Source organism: Formica exsecta, unplaced genomic scaffold (assembly GCF_003651465.1).
Source record: "Formica exsecta isolate Colony F162 unplaced genomic scaffold, ASM365146v1 scaffold591, whole genome shotgun sequence".
NCBI classification, from domain to species: Eukaryota; Metazoa; Arthropoda; class Insecta; order Hymenoptera; family Formicidae; genus Formica; species Formica exsecta.
In genome coordinates, this window is record NW_021853185.1 from 1,257,403 (window position 1) to 1,278,213 (window position 20,811).

A 20,811-nucleotide genomic window follows, 5' to 3' on the forward strand; every position below is an offset into this window, starting at 1 on the left:
TGTCACTCGAGAAGACTTACAGTGTACACCGCCGCAGAGCTTTCTTGAATGTCGGAATCTTTTCTTTTCTTTATTTTTTAGCCTACCGCTAAATAAACGGCCAAGAATGGAGATATTATAGCGAGTGATAGGCTCTCTGAAATACCTGGCACATATTATATATAGCGCAAATTATAAATTACGGAAAGTGATGCGCGAATATCTATATATATCCAAGAGAATATAAACAATAGTTATCGTAATATAATTATTTAAAAATTACATATTAATACTTGATTAACATTTAAAAGACATGTGTGTAAACTCTTACTAAAAATATTTAACATTTAAATTTTTAATTAATCTATCGGACTGAAAAAAAGAGCTGATTTTCTTATATTTTATAAATATTTTTTATATATAACTCATACAGAACAATGTATTAAAGAATCAGTACAATAGTTCATAGTGGCGCAAACTGTCGGAGGAAACATAAACGTAAAAGTCTTAAGATGACTGCTAAAATCATTTATATATTTAACTGCTGATGATATTCCGAAAACTATTTCAATAGAAAAAGGAATAGATGCCTCATTGCTCTTCTTTCAATTTAACATGATTTTATTAACGGCATAATTTGTCAAAGAAATTGCTTTACTTTTAACGTTATATTTTATAGCTAAATTAATACTGTACTGTACGGATGAAGCTATCCCACATGTTACAGAAGATGTTTTTGCGTTGCCATATAAAAGGAGCAAAATACAATATCAAGCGACGCGGTAGCGTCGCGTCGCCAAATATAGGAAAACATTTCTTTCTGGCTTGTCAACGGTATGTATGTACAATATATACATGTTAATTTTTTTATAATATGTAGTTATTTTTTTATAACGTTTGTTTTTAATTTCTCTTCCACATATTTTTCTTGTATTTATAAAATCGTAGCTAAATTATAAAATGTTTCAGTAATCCCTTATAAACAATTATAGAACAATAATTATATTACGGAACAAATCTGAAATAAATGCACAACAATGGCATAATTGTCTCGTAATGCGCATATATATTTTTATAATTTTAAACTTATAAAAGAAAAATAATGTTAAATAAATATAGTATATATATATATATATATATATCTTGTGTGACACGATATATGTCATACATTTCCAATTCTGAAATTAAAATTAAAATTATATATATATAAAGATAAAATATGGGGTTGTGTACAAGTAATAAAAACAGACACATGTTTAATATTATTTAATTCCAAAAGGCACAATAAGCATGCGCTCAAGGAACGTACGCTGCGAATACCATTCGCCATGGGCCTAATTACAATATATGTAATTTAACAATAAATAACACTGGTATAATCGGTAGCGAGTAAAATCAAAGGTTGTATATACGTGCTCTAGGAGTAATCGACGTATATATCTGACAAAAAATTGCCGACATTATTTTTATAAAGTTAACTACTAGGAAGGGCTTAGTAATATACCGCGGTATGTATACATACAAACATATGTAAAAATTTTTTTACAAGAACCTATAGTTTATATCTGTCAAAGGAATATATATTCGATCGTAATGCATTCGTGGGTATTATTCCTCGATCAGACGAATAGTAAAAAAAGTTTATCTCTACGCGCAATAAAATAAGAACTAATTTTCTAATCATTGTGATGTATATGTATGCGATACTGGCGTATAATATCTCTCTATATTTTTTATGATATACACGTATATAGTTGTACATAAATGTTGTTATGAATTCGAGCGATTTATATTTGAAAAAAGCCACTATATTTTTATAAGTATAAAAAAATTTAAATAACAAAATAAATATTATTTTCTTATTTTTTTAACTCATCCTGCATTATTTTATAAATATCTTATATATTCTTTATATATATATCTTTTTTTTATTTCTACATAGATTTTTTGTCTATATTTTTATTTGAGCTTTTGCAAATATACGTATTAAAAAATTATAACTATAATAAAATAAGTCTTAGAAAGATTGTCGGATAGTGATGCTTGAATGAATATCATCTATACTGCCTTTCATGATACAAAGAACGTAGTATAATATTGCGCGTTACATACAAGTATAGTATAATTGAAGACATGTTTCTCGCAATGTGCGCAAACAGTTATGAATTGGAATCGAAAATTAAAAATACTTTTCTATCGGAGTCTTTGATGCTCTACATGAACATTTTCGGTGAACTCTCTTAATTGTATAGCTATTCAGTCATAATGAACAGCGGATGCTGAAAATTAACCCTTTCCAGTATATTTTTTATAATCCTATAACAATTCTTTAAATTATACTCAAGTATAGTAACTGGTTGCATGATTGTTTACATTTACCACTTAACGAATAGCACGCTCATTTTTATATACAAGTCACTTATTTCAAAAGCGATATGTGAGTCTAAAAAAATCTTCGAAAGTCTTCAAAAAATTTTTTGTAATCATCTCTTTAAAAATAAGAGGCTCATATATTTTATGTACATTTCGACGTTTTATCATTCATTCGAGAATGCAGGAACATAAGAAGCAATTCTCAAGGAACTGTCAATTGATGCCGGAAAGGGTTAAATATATTATGTGAATTTATTTATACAAAATATGATGTTCTATCTGTCATCTGGCGACACTATTTTATACAAGAATGCTATTAAGTGGACCCTTAATGAGAAACATATTCCGTATAAAAATCTTTTGTAAGAAATCCACTCGTTATATATTAATAAATAATTGCATCTGTCGTTCGAATTCGCAGTCAATCGGTGATTAATCTTATAATATTAATTAACCTGTGATGTGTTGGCGAGAACGCGGTGGTAACATGTGATCGACAAACGTGTAGTCGCATTCGCGAAGGGATACTAAGAAGCAGGAAAGAATTGTTCACTGATCTTTTAACTGTAACGAGCGAGAAAAAAATGTCATGGTTACGCGAACGTTATCACTCGCAAAATACCGAATCTTATTTAATCAAATGCGCTAGCTTCTTCTCGAACAAACTATTACTCGACAAGAAATAAAAGAAAACAAAGGATAAAGAACGATACGATGCGTCCCTTGCATCTCGAGAATCAGTCTTAAAGATGCATTGAGCAGAAGGCGATAGAATTGCTGGATGAAGGATGCATTGATGTCGATCGTCTTTCCGGTTTCGCGAAAAACACATCTACGAGAAGCCATTCTTCTCTTTTGTACCTTTTAGCTATTTGCCTGCGATGATAAATAATGTCGGTCATCTATGTCTACGACCGGTCAGATAATGCGATTAAATTTCGCAATGGAAGTCAGTCTCAAAACTGGATTCGGTAAATTAGTTTCGCCGTCCATAGCTAGCTGTCTCGATTTTTTTGTATATATTTTATATTATTTCCGTAGAGACCTTTCGTTTCCGTAGGTACTCTTCCATTTTTCTTCCGATATTCGTGTAGAATTACTTTTTTATTAGCGGTGCTCATTTTTTGTTTTTATTTTGAGTTGCTAAAAACATTAAAAATATATGTATGTCTGTATGTATGCATGTATATATGTATATTTATATATATGTCTGAATATACACATATGCGCTATAATTTAGATGTGCTATTTAAAAACGCAAAAAGACACACACATATTGGAAAAATCTTATTATTAAAATAATTGAATTTCGACGATTGGTATTTTAATTAGGTCTTATCATCTCCAATGAGTTTTAATTTATTCGAGACAGAGTTTCGCTATACGAGTACGCATATTTCAAGATATCATATATCTCCAAACGCACTAGGAATTCTTTTATGAGAGTCAACGTTTTCATTGCTATTATAACCATTTAGCTCAACATAGTTTCTCTATGTTGAAAAAATTCAGAGAATATTTAATTAATTAAAATGCCATATCGGTCGCAGAGCCGATTTTCTCTGATCTTGTTTAAAAAACCCTTTGGTATGGCTAAGCGATTACATTCGCTAATAAGGCAAATGCCTTGAAATCATTTGTGTCAATTCTCTTGCTTTATTCCAGGACGTTCATCGTGTATCCTGTATTCTGATGTTGAGCTTGTACAGTTACTTCTCTTTAATAGAACACCGTATACTTCGAGGCATCTGACTAGTTTCCAATTTCTTCACAAAATCATCTACTTATGTCAGAGCATTGATACGTTATCGGTGCTTTTCTTCTCGGACAGCATCGACGTTCTTTCCTCCATCTGTATGTTCCCAGCGCTACCATTCCTGCCGGACTCGCAAGCTAATTTTAGCATATCTGGCTGAAGATTGACGTACCTGTGAGCCTGGTTGTCATTGGAATTCTCTTGGAGCCACATTTGCTTCAAAATCGAGGCTCTCGTAGAGTCCAGCAAAGGGCTGGAACTGTCTTGTTCGCAGGATATGCCAATTAGTAGAGAATCCAAATTCTGATCGTCATCATGGCCGTTCAAGTCCAGTAGAAGCGGCGTTGGCGAATTCGGGAATTTCGATTCTTGAATTTGCGGAACTGAACGCTGCGATGGCCACGAAATGGAGAACTTTCGGTTGTTCTCCGATAGTTGTATGTCAAGTTGCGCGGTGTGCTCCAGCTGCACACTCGACAGAGGTACATCCAGGCACGGCGAGATGATGCGAGGATTCGTCGCCAGAAAATCAACAATCTCCGGCGCCGATGGTCTCTTTGTGTGGTCCACATTCCAACAGGAATACATTAAACTCTCGCTATAAATATAGAAATATAGAATATAGCAGAAGGATCGCTATTAAACAAGATGCTACAATCGTCGAACTACGTCGTTATAATCACTTACAGCTGCATTTTCACCTTCTTCGGCACGGTGAGACAATTGCCAGCCTTCACATGCGAGAGTACTTCATTGTTGCTCATCCCTTGAAAAGGGAAACTGCCGAATGTAACAATCTCGTAGAGCATTACTCCGTAAGACCAGACATCGGATGCTGGCGTGAAGATACCTAATGCCAGTGATTCTGGCGACATCCATCTTACTGGTAGCATGCCTGGGCAAAATAAAAATTTGCCAATATGTTCTTTTATGAAATTATAATGCTGTAAAAACGAAAATGTCATACTATTACCCTTCCGATTAAATTTGTAATAATCGTTCTCATACATTGGTCTCGTCATACCGAAGTCTCCGAGTTTTACTACTCGCTGGGCGTTCACCAGACAATTGCGAGAAGCGACATCTCTGGAAAAAAAAATGTAATAATAATTACATAAGTAATTATAAGTAAAGAAAGCAAAAAAAAAAAATAATTATGACATATAATATTAGCATTGCAATTAATAATTTTGAAAATTTGCCATTTACCTGTGAACATATTTCAATTGCGCTAAATAACTGAGCGCTCTAGCAACATCCAACGCCATGGCGGTTAATTTTTTATTCGAGATCTCGTCGGAATCTTCATAACTCCGATCATTGACCAAATGTCTTCTGGCCAACAAATAGGTCTTCAAGTCGCCGTAAAGCATAAATTCCATCACGGTTAACACGGGTTCGCACTTTATGCACACACCTAATAATCTGATTATGTTCTTGTGCTCGAATCTCTTCATGACCTCGACCTCGCTCAAAAAATCAAGCTTCTCGTCGGTCGAACTGCCGACTTTTAAAGTCTTCACGGCGACAGCTAGCCAACCCTTATCAGGAAAAAAAGCTTCACCACCGTAAACGGTACCGAAGGCTCCCTCTCCAAGTTTTCGATTGATTACTACTCTATCTCGAGGAATTTCCCATACATCCAAACTAGAAGTGTCCGTCTGTGACAGATCGATACCCAAGGACTTCATATACTTTTCGTGTTGCCGCACTTTTTCGTCGTATCTATAAAAAATAGCAGAACACTATGATTAAACGAAAATGCAAAAATATAATAACTTGAAGAACATTTATTTTATTTTATATATTGTCTATTACGATATAATAAATATAGAATAATTTACAATTAACGTACTTTCGCTTAACCATGACAAAGCCAACGATTAGAAGCGCTCCGAGGAGGCTGAAGCCGATAATATTAGCGACCACTATCGCTACTTCGCAAGAGACATCCAACAGCTCTGCCAATCCCGCCAAAACGCATCTCGGCGGAGGCTCCGAACCATCGTCGGGTATCGTCTCCGACAACCAAACGAAAGCCGATGTATTTAAATCCAATGTACCGCCGATTATTTCGTGTTTGACTTCCGAGGCATTCGGGTAAAAATTACCAACAATACGCGTCTCATTATCGATAAACTGTACGATATTAACAACCGAGTATCTCGATGGTCTACCTAGGAACTGTATTCTTCCGGATACCTAAAAAAATGGAAATATTTAGTTATCGTAAAGCATCGTTTATACAGTAATTCACTATCGTCGCAAGATATTTTAATAACAGATTCTTCGATAAATCTTAACTGAATTATTTCTTGATGAAAATTTGTTGGAAAGTTATGATATATATAGATCATCTTATATTTAATTTTACGTCATGCAATAAATTAATCGATTGTTGAACCAACCCCGTTAAAATCAGTCTCTCCGATAATGGTCGTGAGACGATTGACCGTGTGATCACTGTGAAGATCGAAGACATAGCTCTCATTCTCATGAACAAGTCGATCCATGGCGTAAGCATAAGTCCACATAGCATCATAAGCATAGCCGGCATAATTAGAGGGCTGTAGCGGAGGATTCTGCGTTCGGCACATGTTCTCATAACGCTCGCGCCATTCACGCACCGTGATTCCCTCCTGCATTATGCTGTCGTCGCGAGCAAAGTACGCGTGTGACAGACCGAGATGTCCGTTTATAGCCTTCATCATGTCGCTCGTGGTGCAAGGTACTTTTTCGCCCATTCCATTGTAATAATTGGTATCATACCATTGTTGCTGAAGCCAAAGCGGAAGAAACCAGACATAGCCCTTTGACAAACAAAAATTAAATCGTTGATTTTCTGAATTTTTTTATTTTTGTTTTTACAATTTATTCATAAATAATGAGCGAAGTGATGTATAATTATTACCTGAACAGCTGTCATCTCCAATTTATATGCTTCGCACATAACTTGACGAGCTACCTTACCGTACACATCTGCGATAATAATTCTTGCTCGCCTTTCTTTCAAATCTTGTAGATACTGAAAATTAATATTTAAAATTATCTATCACAGTTTATAGAGATCTATCTCCGCAAAAAGTTATTAAAAGTATTAAAATTAATTTCACAATTTCTAATTGTACAAGTATCGTGTTATTTTTAAACATAAATTGAAAGTTTATTTAAATCAGCTTTTTTTCTATGAATCTTTATATTATACTAGAACTTCTCTGAAGATATTTCGTTCAAAGATTACATGATATGCATAATACAGCATCGAAATAACAAATCGCGGAAAAGAGACAACAATACTTGCGAGTATTGATTTAATTTGCCTTTTTTAAGAGTGGATTATTATCGCATTGCATAAAATTTCTCATAAATTAAACATACATTCGTCATCACGTCGGCTTCTCGTTCTCTTGGAAATTTGACATTTGCCACGAATGCGATGCCGTTATCTCTGAGCATATCCTGCATGTACGATATATACTCGGTGTACTTTTGTCCATCTTCCGTCAAGGACGCCACCCGATGCCAGCCCAGCTTCTGCAAGAGCTGCAGGTAGACGTATTTGTATTGCTTGTTCTCGCCGATAGTCCTGAAGAAGTACGGATATTTGCTGCGATCGTCGAAACTGGATCCCTCGGCGCTGTAGCTGATAATCACCGTTTTGTAGTGCTTCGACACTCCGACCAATGGCTCCACGGTTTCCGAGCAAGCCGGCCCCAATACGCCGACTAGCTTCTGATAATGATTATGTACGATGTAGTCGATAAAGGACTTCATTACCATGTCCGACTTACATTGGCCATCGTTGGCTAGCAGAGTCAGATTGTAATCTCTCAGCAGAGTGTTGTTAACATTGATAACTTCTTTCGCCATCTTAGCGGCGATCACAATCGACTTGGCCATGTATGAGTTGCCAGTCATGGGAAATATTCCACCAACAAATAAGGTGTTCTTGTAGTCGTTGTTGGGCTTCCATTCCGTCAGGGTATAATTCAGATTCTCTTTCAACCACTCACAAGCAATCTGTTCGTCCAAGACGTCACTCGCTGCCCGCACACGTCGTAAGATCAAATTCTCGTACATTTCTTGGGTAAACTTCGCGCGACTGATTGCCTGGAAAGCGATTTTCGCGATCAAATCCAGTCTATCCCACACTAGCTTCGTTAGTCTGTTCGACTCGTAGGCACAGCCGATCGAACCCTTTGTCGCTTGGCAACGTGGAAAATATATCGTTATAAATTCTCTCTCATTCGGTATCACAGTGCTGGGAAAATAGTGCAAAATCACTAGCGATCTGAAAGAAATTTGTATGAAAGTCGCAAAATATCTCGTTTTTAATTCATAATATCGATTGTTTCGACAAAATTACATATTCTACGAAATCAGCCGTACCTATTTTCGACAGAAGCCGACGAATTTCGCGCGAATTGCATGTACTCCCTAGTCAAGTTCTTGGTCAAGTATCTGAGATTCGGACCCACCCACGCCACCTTGACGTAGAGCTTCAACTTATCAATATGCTCCTTCACGAAGAGCGTGACATCCGGGTATTCGGCTAGCAGCAGCGCGCATTGCGGCGTCCTCTGCTGTCCTTGACTTTGACATTGTTCCGGGACGTACATCCCATGCTGGCAAAAAGCTTCGCGGCAGTAGTAATCCGTGGTATTCGGATTTATCGTGGAATTCTTGATGATCGGCAGATATGCCTCGTCGACGGCGAACCTGTTGGCGGTCTCTAATCTGGAGAAAACTAGCCAGCTGTCATCGGGTTTGACTAACGCCTCCGGAACGAACCAGCCGAAGTGTCCCGGTGGCGCTATCGAGCCACATTCCTTCACGTTGTATTTACTTAGCAGCGGCGACGTGTCCTGCTGCGGCGGAATCCACACTTCCATGTTCACCATCGTATCTGGAACTCTGTTATCGAAAAAAAATGTTCATCGTCCGATCTAAATGCGTGTATATTCCTCTGCTGTGTTTAAAAATCGCGAAGATGCGAGTTTATTTAGCTATAGATTCAAATCCGAGTTCGATTTAATGCTCTGACAACATATATATATATATACATAATGGAAGAATATCAAAAATACGTCATCACTAGTAATTTATATAAATTGTTTATTATTTATTGCAACAAAAAGAAGACGTTAAATTTGAAAACTTGAGACTTTTCCATTCTGCTGTCTTGTGGCTGCCACATATTAATAATTAACTATATATATGTTATATTATAACATATATATGTCACATTATTAATAAACAATCAAAATATCTCATATATCGCAACATACATACATCTACAGATGTTATTGGGGCATTTTAAGTTTACTAATTAATTCAAGAATGAAAAAATTAATGTTGTTGTCATCATTAGCAATTATTTTGCCTCAAAATTTTGTTGACTTTGGTTAATAGCTTATAACCTATATTTTTGTTCAAAATGTCGTTTAATTTTTTAAAAATTGCTGCACCAATTTTACCTTTAATATTTTTACGTAAAGTTTCGAACTTTATAATTAATTCTAACAGGTTCATGCCCTTTTTTCTAATTTCTCAATTATTTTTGCCACGAAACTATAAATGCTTTTAATAAATCCAAATTGTTGAATTTCGGACCTTTTAAATAATTTTTAAATAATAAATATTTTAAGCAGAAATTAAATATGTATTCAATTATATGCAATAAAATATGCAAAATTTATGTAAATATGCAAACTTTTTGAAAATATGCAAAGATCGAGTAAATATGCCAAATATGCAAAAATTAATTAACATTAATTAGTTGTAAACATTATAATTTGTCTACATTATAATGCTCTCATAAAATATGCAAGAAATAACAAATATGCAATTCGCATATAATCCGAAGTCTATTAATAAACAATTAAAATATCTGATATATCGCAACATATATTGTTCTGTAATTTAAAGTTGCACAGAAATAAATATTATTAAATAATTGAGAAACAGTGCAAGAAACTTAATATAAGTATTGGAAAATATGTCCTGATTATTTGCCGGAGGAAGCGCTGCTTGAGACGAAATATGATTGCTCAGCGAAGATGCAAAGCATATTTGCAATCAACATGATAGTAGATGTTCTCAATTGTTAATCTAATGTCGAAAATATCTACTATAGTATGAATTGAATATACATATCAAAACTATAAATTCTATCCACTTTATGCTAACATGTTAGAAGTTCTTATTACTTATTACAATTGAATACTATTATTTAATGCTATTTACGAATTCGTTGAAAAGCAAATGATGAAAAAAAGCTATTATAATTATGTTTATAATACAAAAAGGAAAAAGAATAGATGAAATAAAAAATTTAATAAATCAAGAAGACCAGAATCGGAATCGCAAATGAAAGAATATTAATTATCGTGTGTTCATCTTACATTTTGTGTTCGTTGTACATCGGCTTGTCGGATAGCCTCTCAAAGACCTCGGATGCGTTGAATTTGTCGTCCTTAGTGATAATGCCGATACCTTTGTAACCCAATACTTCGGTTAAAAAAATTTTCATGACTTCTGACGTCAGTCTATGCGTGACTCTTCTCGATACTTCGAACTGAATGTTCAAGAAATCGCCTTCATGATTAATCACCCTCTTTGGATTAACTTCTGCAAATCGTAAAGAAATTTCCCTTGAAAACTTTTTTTTTCTTTTTGTAAATTTATATTATGACTAAAAGTTTTAAATTAAAATATTTTAGAATTAAAGTAATCGGTAACAATTAGAAACTCTGCAAAAAGGGCTTTGTAATCCGAACGTGTATAATAAATAATGATAAAAAATTGTTATTTGACAATTGAAAAACACAAGTTGAGAATCGCCGCAAATAAAAATGCAAGGCCGTTCTATCGCTCGATCCGAACAATGTAAACATCTGAGAAAAACATGTAGCCGGTGGAAGAACGTTTCCGGCCATTGCCAATCTACACGATGACTATATCCAAATGCTCGATAATAAGCGGGTAAGCTATACGCGGCGCGATTACATTAACTTGCACGGAATGCGAATTCAGTTCGTCATTACGTTCGCGCCGTGAAGCTTGTGATGTATCTAATTATTCATTAACAACGATGAGTGATCGTCTACAAATGAGTCGTGGACGCGATTCAATTAATGTCCAGACCACGCCTCACCATCGCGCCAATTAGCGATTATTCCACATGACATCGCTTTTCCGATGGCAAATCAATGATATCAGCATTTTCGGAGCTGACAAATGCGCCGTAATTGAGCCACAACGATCGGGCTGACGATAATGAACGGCGATTTACCTTCCAACGTTGTTAGACAGCGAGTTTGCGGGTCCGAGTTTGCAATCTTCAGCACGGCCACGAGGACCAGCAGGCCTACTAAGGATCCGGGTCTCAGCATCGTGACCTTCTCATCCTGCAACAGACAAGGTGATTGGTGAGCTATTGAGACTGTTGGTTAGAAATGGATTAATTTAGTCACGACTTGCGAGATCGATCCATAAAGTAATAAAACGGTTTGTCTAGAGGTGATCGCATTATTCCGAGTTGAATGTTAAACGAATAGTTAAACGATCCATGGAGGAAAAAATGGAAAATAATAATACATTAATCAAGAGTCTTGAATCCTATTTTCGTTTTTTTAAATATTTATACATGTACAATCTCGCGATGTAATTTTAAAACAGGATCATAAGTTCATGATTATCTTTGAGGAATTTTATCTTAAAAAACAAGCAAAACACATTAACAAATAATTTATCGCAGTGGCCAAGATTATATTCCTTCATTATCAACAATTTCTTGTCGCTTCCCTTGAAACGTGTTTATTTCATATATGTCAGAAATCTATGGCAAACATTGTTGCAAGAGCAGCAAATATGCGTGACCAGATAAATAAAGTTTTTCATTATTACGGATATCATATCGCAAAATAATATCATGTTTTGCTGAATCAATCGACATATATAAATAACATTCACGCGTGACACTATGCCTCGAGAGTGTCACACGACCACATACTGATCCAATGCACGTGACACTCAGATAACCGTGACGAGCACTTCAAGCCACAAAATGCAGTATATTTCACGAAACGTTTGGGTCGAGGAAAAAAGAAACTCCTTTTTTCCTCTTATATAGCCCTTGTGAATTTGCAACGGACCTATAATTTGAGTCAAGATCAAACCTTAGATTAAATAAGCGGAAGTACGTATATATTCGTGATTCAGTCTCATCTATCAGCACAATCTTTCTATATATATATATTTTTTTTTTTTTTTTTTTTTTTCTTTGTACTAAATTTCTTTGAAAACACGAGTTACCTCGTTACAAGCATGCCCTTAAAGCCTGAAAAAAAGGAAGTTACTTTGCACCATCAAGGTGGCACGTTCGCGTCGATCGAACTTTATTCTGATTGGAGAACGTCTAAATGGTTTCCAATCTCGTTCGTCATTTCTCGGGGAAAAAGTAGCGTGAACGAAGATTTCCGCATCCCCCTCATTCGTGTTCCATGCCACATTCATTGGCCGACATTTTCAACTCTTGAGAGCATCGTAGACGCGCAATCTATTTTCGAACGTACGTCCCAGTTGAAAGACGTTCGATAAACTCTCTCGCGTACGATCGACAAACATATATCCGCAGCACTTAAAATGTGATATAATTATTGCGATTTGTTGGTTTTTTTTTTGATGCTCGATACGATTCAGACAGTTTTCCTCACTCTAACTTTAATCTAATTACGCTGCGAGCATAACCAATCATTATTCACGCAATACAGTATTTCGCACTTATTACGCACATCTATTTGCACGACGAGCGATATCGCTCCGTTATCAAGACGAGGTGGCGTAGGGTGATAGGATCGCAAAGGGTTACGAAGGTAACGGACTCAACCAGCGGGGTACCGGCTGATCTTATCTTCTCGTGGCGATCAAGGAGGCGTCTTTCTATGGTCACGATAGTACACTGTACGGTGTGAAAAGCGAGTCACAGGAACTTCCGGTTTCTACGAGCGTTAACTAAATGACGAGAAAAAATGCCGTCAGAATCTATTCGGTAGTTGTCCATGGCGCCGATACGCACGATGACTCGCGATTTAAACGCATTCGACCCGTGAAGGGATTAAAAGAGTTCGATAAATATAAATGTGAAGCGTGACTCGCTTCGTATAAAATCGTCTATAAAAGTAACGGACGGACGTGAATAAATTTAAATTCATCCAAAAAATAGTCACACGATTTAATCCCGGAATTAGACAATATCGAATTAATTTATATCTAAACGTTTCTTCATCTTATCATTGACTGTATCCTGTATTTTCATTAAAAAAATATAATACAAATTAGAAAATAATTATATAAGTAGTCGCGCGACCCGACACACACACACATTTGTCGTATTATAGACTAATAATCTCGTGTAATCTTTGATTTAAACTTGATTTCAAATAATAGACAGTCAACTTTTACTTTATCAAATTAAGTCACCAAAAAGAAAACACATTTACATTTTACTCAACATATTCTTGACATACTACATTCGGAGTAAATGATATTATGACTATAACTACGCATTACTTGAGGGTTAATTCTTATCAATCGCGCATTGCTTGATGCAACATTGACAAATGTACTAAAGTTACGGGTTCATTGCATGTGCAATTTATATCAATCTGGGGATTATGTCTAAAAGGCGAAATGGGGACGTCGAGAGGAAAGGGAACAGGGGCCGCATATGCTCGAAAAGTCCAGACTCGTCGGCGCCCGGATGTCGCCGCGACGTCTGAAACTCGGTCGTATCTTTGGAGGGTATAAAGCAGCCATTGCGTCAGAGCACGACAAATTTTATCACGCCATTTGAGCGTGGCGACATGCTTCTTTATTGCGAAATCGATAGACGACGCAAAATGTAGATCAGAACTTCTGCACGTGAATAAGAAGCACTACATTTTATACGCTTGTTTAAACATTAAGCGTATTATTTCATATAGTATTAGCGAAAAATATAAATTAGAGAAATAATAAAAAGTTTGTCTCTAATAAACTGATATCGATATATATGATACAAATACGAATAATAATCATAATTCAACCGAATGCATAAACAAAGTTAACATATCGTCGGCGTCATAAAATATTGCATAATATAATTCTATTTTTCAACATATAATTGAAAAAAAGATATAATACTGTTTTTTAAAGAGAGAAGCAGCTATAAATGTATTCCGCAATTCTGCACAATAAAGATCAGTTCATGAGTTATCAACACGTCCAGGGGTGCAAATTTCGTGTAAAAAAGATAACGCAGTATTCGCATTCGTCGCCTTTCATTTATCAGTTTTGCCGATTTATCAGTTTTGTCGACGAGTAGTGCGTACAAATGTCATCGCAATGCGACGAAAGATATCATCTGTCCCAAGCAGCTTCATAGGAATTGACAGCGAGGCGTTCATTAATTTTATCGCTAAATCGGCGCAGTCATTTAGTAAGACGAAAAGCGAAAATAATTTTTCTCGTTTTCGCATGTCATATTTTGTGGCTTCTATTTTTCTTTGTTGCACACAATGTATCTATAAATTCATAAAACGTAATAATATCTATACATAATCAGATGGAATACTTTTGTTTCTCGGGATTGAGCAAATTTTACGCCGCGCAAACGATTCGATCTTCGCGAACGGATGCTTACGATATTTTAATCCCGTTTACGCGTCGCATTGGCTGAGAATTATACAGAAAGCGGCGCAAGATATCGTACCCCGGCATCTCCAGGTAAACGACGAAGTGATGCAAAGACGAGAAGACAAAACGACCGGGGGAATGACGAAACGTTCGCAATTTAGATGCAATGCAGAGGCGTCGAAGTGCGAGTCTGACCTACGCCCCCCGTTATCACTCATGAATAAGACATTATCAGACACACATCGGCTGAACTTTGTACGGATGCTGCGCTTCAAGTTTCGTCACTGCCATTCAGAATCTTTTACACAAAAAATCTTAACATAATATTGGTATTGTTATGAATGAGAAACGCAAAAATCTCAGCGAAAAATAGTTTTATACTTTTATGCATATATATGTATAAATTTTTTTCTATTTGACTTACTAAAGTCTTATAATTTTTAATGTAGTTGATATTTGATCGCGTCGACGTGTAACTCTCTATATGAGATACCATATGAAAATAATTTATATGTTTATTCTATCAGAACGATATATCTTATATTTTTATGTTTTGGATATAACATACGAACGAACAAATACGCGAATTAGAAGGTGAGCCGTACAGTTAGGATCAATTTTCCAATTATGTAAATGTGAAATTTGTAAAACTGATTGTCCTACATCTCAATATATGTGACATCTTCTTCTATAGATTCTTTCGTTAATGCGAACTGAGTCATATTAGTTGTTTTAATTCCAAGGTCTTAACGCAATTGTCGCAATAAATCCGTTCTATTGCGACGGGTTTCATAGTTCTTCCGCCACATTCAATGTCGATTATATTATACCTCTGAGTTTTGTTTCGATCACATTATCATAACAAAAGACACGGCAGGTCTGGTGTGTGTGAAGCTAGCATATCATTTCGTGGAAGATCATAAATAATTAAGAGTTCTGGCTTTATTTTCAATAGTTCTAGAGTTCTTGATAGTTTAAACAAATAGTTCTGGCGATTAAACCAAAGAAAATGCCTCAGGACAAACTGATATGCCAACTTCACGCAGCATATCACTTTGTCCTACGACGTTTTCCTTATCAATAATTGTTCAAATTTAAAAGATCTATAGTTCTATATGAGTTCTAAGAAGAGTTCTGCCTTCTAAAAGTAAAAAATATCCATTAAAATGAAATAAAACAATTTTTTATCCGTAAAACTCGTATTTTCGAGACTAGAATTAATGCATTTTCTAAAGAGTTCCCATGATAAAAACAATTAAAAAAATTTTTAAACAATTATTTTACCCGAAAAACTCGTATTTTCGAGTATAGAGGTGATATGCTGGCCGTATTTCGAGAGTTCTGATTATTATAAAATAGTTCTCGTGTAGTTCTGAACGTATTAATGCATTTTCTAAAGAGTTCCCATGATAAAAACAATTAAAAAAATTTTTAAACAATTATTTTACCCGAAAAACTCGTATTTTCGAGTATAGAGGTGATATGCTGGCCGTATTTCGAGAGTTCTGATTATTATAAAATAGTTCTCGTGTAGTTCTGAACGTATTAATGCATTTTCTAAAGAGTTCCCATGATAAAAACAATTAAAAAAATTTTTAAACAATTATTTTACCCGAAAAACTCGTATTTTCGAGTATAGAGGTGATATGCTGGCCGTATTTCGAGAGTTCTGATTATTATAAAATAGTTCTCGTGTAGTTCTGGGCATGTACATTGCTTTTCCAAAGAGTTCTGATGAAGGAAATAATTAGAACATTTTTTAAACAATTATTTTACCCGAGAAACTCGTATTTTCGAGTATAGAGGTGATATGCTGGCCGTATTTCGAGAGTTCTGATTATTATAAAATAGTTCTCGTGTAGTTCTGGGCATGTACATTGCTTTTCCAAAGAGTTCTGATGAAAGAAATAATTAGAACATTTTTTAAACAATTATTTTACCCGAAAAACGCATATTTTCGAGTGTAAAGGTGAGACGTCGATCGATTTTCAAGAGTTTTGCTTATTCTAAAACACTTCTAATATAGTTCTGAACGTATTAATGCATTTTCTAAAGAGTTCTCATGATAAAAACACGATAACTATTTTATAATAATTAGTACTCTCGAAATACGGCCAGCATATCACCTCTATACTCGAAAATACGAGTTTTTCGGGTAAAATAATTGTTTAAAAAATTTTCTAATTGTTTCCTTCATCAGAACTCTTTGGAAAAGCAATGTACATGCCCAGAACTACACGAGAACTATTTTATAATAATCAGAACTCTCGAAATTCGGCCAGCATATCACCTCTAGTCTCGAAAATACGAGTTTTACGGGTAAAAAATTGTTTTATTTCATTTTAATGGATATTTTTTACTTTTAGAAGGCAGAACTCTTCTTAGAACTCATATAGAACTATAGATCTTTTAAATTTGAACAATTATTGATAAGGAAAACGTCGTAGGACAAAGTGATATGCTGCGTGAAGTTGGCATATCAGTTTGTCCTAAGGCATTTTCTTTGGTTTAATCGCCAGAACTATTTGTTTAAACTATCAAGAACTCTAGAACTATTGAAAATAAAGCCAGAACTCTTAATTATTTATGATCTTCCACGAAATGATATGCTAGCTTCACACACACCACGGTCTGCCGCCCGTTGGACTCTCTCTTCTCTTAAAACTGTCTTCGAAATAAATTTAACAAGCATCTCATTTCGGCTCATCCTTGGTTTACATAAAATACTCGAAATTAAAGGAGATGCGTTGATTGCAGAATAATACAAAATACAGAATAAGAAAAATAATAGTTTTATTAAAATAACAAACAATTGTTTTATTCGTCTTTTTTTATTGTTTTAGAACAAGAATCAGATATAATATACGTCGTATTATTAACATATCAAACACATTAATACATTATATTATGGTTTCAAACTTAAATTATAAATATATATCGAGATTACGCCTCATTTAAAAAAAATTTTAAATATAAAAAAAAAGATGAAGTATTTCTCACACACAACAAAATGTAAAAATATTATCTGAATATCTAAAGCAAGTTTAGCTATAACCTCTGATCTTGGGCATGTGCATCACAATCTAGTTGTGTCGTATGATAACATTGTAACGTTAATTCCGTTCTGATTGCTGGTTGAGATAAGCGCTCTCAGGACGCGGGGTCGAAACCTGCCTCAGGTGGCAAAATGAACGTTTTGCATGGGCGGATTCAAAATCTACTATTTTAGATGCCGGGTGCTGATAGATGGACGAATATTTTAACAACATCGTGCACGAAGGGGTGATGTGAACACGCGACTGTACACGCGACTTCGCGTGCACATAAAAGTCAAGCTACGAGGACGCGTGCAATATCGTGTTTGTGCGTCGAGACTTGTATGCACGGATTAAAGTCATTCGAGTCGGCGCAACTTCGTCATTTAGCATTCTATCTTTTTCTCACATGCAAAAAATTTCCCATTAATTAAAATATTTTGCATAATTGCGTTCACAATATGATCACGAAATATCGTGATCGTATCGTGCCTTCCTATAAATGTATTTATTTCGGATTTAATGCAAATGATATTTCCAAGTAACTTTCTCGCGATATATTGAATAATAATTTAGTTGCCATCACGTTTTTGAATTTGACGTTTCGTATAATTAAATTCAATGTGGCTTCACAAAAACATAGGATCGTATATCAAATATTTTCTTTACAAACATCGATAAGTTCCAAGCAGTTTCGATGATGCATTCGGTTATTTGACTTCCTTCGACTCGATTGATATTTATAGTCTGTATTTGTTCTTACTGTCAATTTTCCTGTTATTATTCTCGCTCGAAATTTATTTATACAATAAGGCAATATTTGTTATAATTATTTGCAAAAGCAAACAAATAAAAGTATCATAACACATCCTGATAAAATAAAATAAATTTTCTAAAATACGATATAACGAAGAGAACTTTAACTTGCACGCAAGATAACGAATAAGTAAACTATAAATTTCCAAGTAATGTTTTCGTTGTTTGAAATCATGGCGAGAGAGAGAGAGAGAGAGAGAGAGAGAGAGAAAGAGAGAGAGAGAGAGAGCGATTCTAGATAGAATGATTGCGTATCTATCTTAAACAAGTAGTAGGAGGAAAGAAGACCTCCACGACACGGAAGAAACGTTGTGAAATAATATGGCCAAGTGATGCAATTGGTGATGCCATGACAGCAATGCAAGTCTATCGAGATTTAGTCAATCAATGTCGTCAGAGCAGCAAAAAATGTCAGTATCGCGAATCGGCTCCTTGTAAAACAGGTATTAGGCTTCCGAGAAAAGATATATACAAAAATTGGGGAATAATATAAGCGAGTGATGTGATTATCATTGACACGGTTGCAAGAAAAATGCGTTGTCAAAGCTAAGAAGTAGCCAGTCACACTGCGAAATGATGAAAAACGTCAAGAGCGATTTGGCGGAATCGTGATAAATCTGTCGTGAGCAGAGATTTCTCTGCTGAATATTTTCATTTAATTAATTTTTGTAAACCTCAATTATATTTAAAAATCTCAATTTTCAAAATGACAAGATAATCTAATCTGACGCATACGTAAATATTATTTTTTTAACGTTTAAAATATATAAGTCCTATGTATATAATCATCTTAAACTTTTCCATTTTGAAACTTTTGTTTTCTCTTCCTTTCATTATATTTTTATATGTAAATCAATCTTTTAAATTTAGCTTATACTTTATCTACATCATGCAATTATTTTGCGTGACTCTTTTTGCTGTCTTTTTCTTTTTTTCTCTACTTTCAACTAATTGCTGAGAAAAGATTTTATCCTACTGTATAATGAAATATCGTTGTCTCTCCCAGTCGTCGTCGACGGGGCAATAAAAGTTACGGGCTACAAAACATCAAACGACAGCTGTACCATCTATTTTTGGACAGCAAACACGCTCACGCGCGAATTAAAGTGTCTCCACGCGTTCGTGCGTTATTGCGTGCATGGAAAAACACTATCGAACGTGGCAAACGCGAGCGCAATCAAACGCGCACAAACGGAATCGCGCGCGGATTGCAAGAAGCGACTTTGCGGCGCCGAAGAGAGGAGGAAAAGTGCGTATGAAAATCGCAAATCGGCGCAGTTTGACTTCTTATCGAATGTTTTTTCCGCGACGACGGAAACGTGTGCGTTTTCAACGACGGCGATAAACACGATATCGCGCCGATACGCGCTGACGAAATTTACGCTGGCGAGGCCAGAGATCTCGATAGCATGTAACAAATGTCATAATAAATGGCAATAGCAATCTAGAGTTCGCATTCCGCTCCTAATTCAAATGAGATACTTTATAATTAATAATTATATGAAATTTTTTAACAAGTTTAATTTTACACTTTAACTATCTGCTATTAATATCCTTGATTAATTGATCATAAACTATATATCCTTTGTTAAATTTCGACTATCACTGTTTTATTGTGCCGATACACATAGTATATAATAAATAAATTTTATTAATTTTTGGACATTAAAGAAATCAACAATTATTACGCCTTTAAATCTATCATAAACAACAGTATTCCCATCTATATCGGTAGTATAGTTACAGGTATTAAAATTACGTAATGGAAGCGATGTAAAATTGCGTCTAAGAATCGTATTAGAAAACACGAGATCGCTGGCTTTCAGCCACAACAACAGAAACAAGTAAACAATTCGTAAAATTGCACACAGATCACGATAAATTTTTTTTATACGAAAAAGAAAAATTTGCCACGAATATTTTAAAAGATTTCATTACAAGATTTTAAATTTTATTTAGGATAACGAAGTGCAAAGAATATAACGAAACTATTTCCACAAATCTGTGCGTAGGACATTATAGTTTTTAGTTTCGCATTATTTCTTTATACTCCTACTTCATTCTACCATTCAACTTTACTACGAATTCTTAATTATGTTAAAAGTTTATTATAATAATAATTATAATAATAATTATAATAATCTTTAATTATTTTATTATAGTTATCTACACTAT

General features: G+C 34.8%; 1 protein-coding gene across 3 annotated transcripts in view; it reads right to left on the reverse strand.

Moving 5' to 3' along the window:
• Positions 1–1,230: 1,230 nt before the first annotated feature.
• The window catches only part of LOC115242395 (receptor-type guanylate cyclase gcy-5-like), a 35,133-nt gene continuing 15,552 nt past the window's right edge, over positions 1,231–20,811 (reverse strand). For 2 of the 3 annotated variants that reach the window (XM_029818653.1, XM_029818654.1), the window contains exons 2-12: positions 11,403–11,517; positions 10,513–10,738; positions 8,498–9,022; positions 7,487–8,399; positions 7,020–7,133; positions 6,517–6,918; positions 5,964–6,310; positions 5,318–5,833; positions 5,082–5,194; positions 4,796–5,003; positions 1,231–4,706 (exon numbers count right to left, since the gene is read on the reverse strand). In XM_029818653.1, coding sequence (XP_029674513.1) covers positions 4,142–4,706; positions 4,796–5,003; positions 5,082–5,194; positions 5,318–5,833; positions 5,964–6,310; positions 6,517–6,918; positions 7,020–7,133; positions 7,487–8,399; positions 8,498–9,022; positions 10,513–10,738; positions 11,403–11,502 — 4,029 coding nt within the window. In that variant the 5' untranslated portion in view covers positions 11,503–11,517 and the 3' untranslated portion in view covers positions 1,231–4,141. Of the gene's footprint in view, positions 4,707–4,795; positions 5,004–5,081; positions 5,195–5,317; positions 5,834–5,963; positions 6,311–6,516; positions 6,919–7,019; positions 7,134–7,486; positions 8,400–8,497; positions 9,023–10,512; positions 10,739–11,402; positions 11,518–13,681; positions 14,119–20,811 lie in introns of those variants that run through there. The other variant, XM_029818655.1, reaches the window with a different exon arrangement.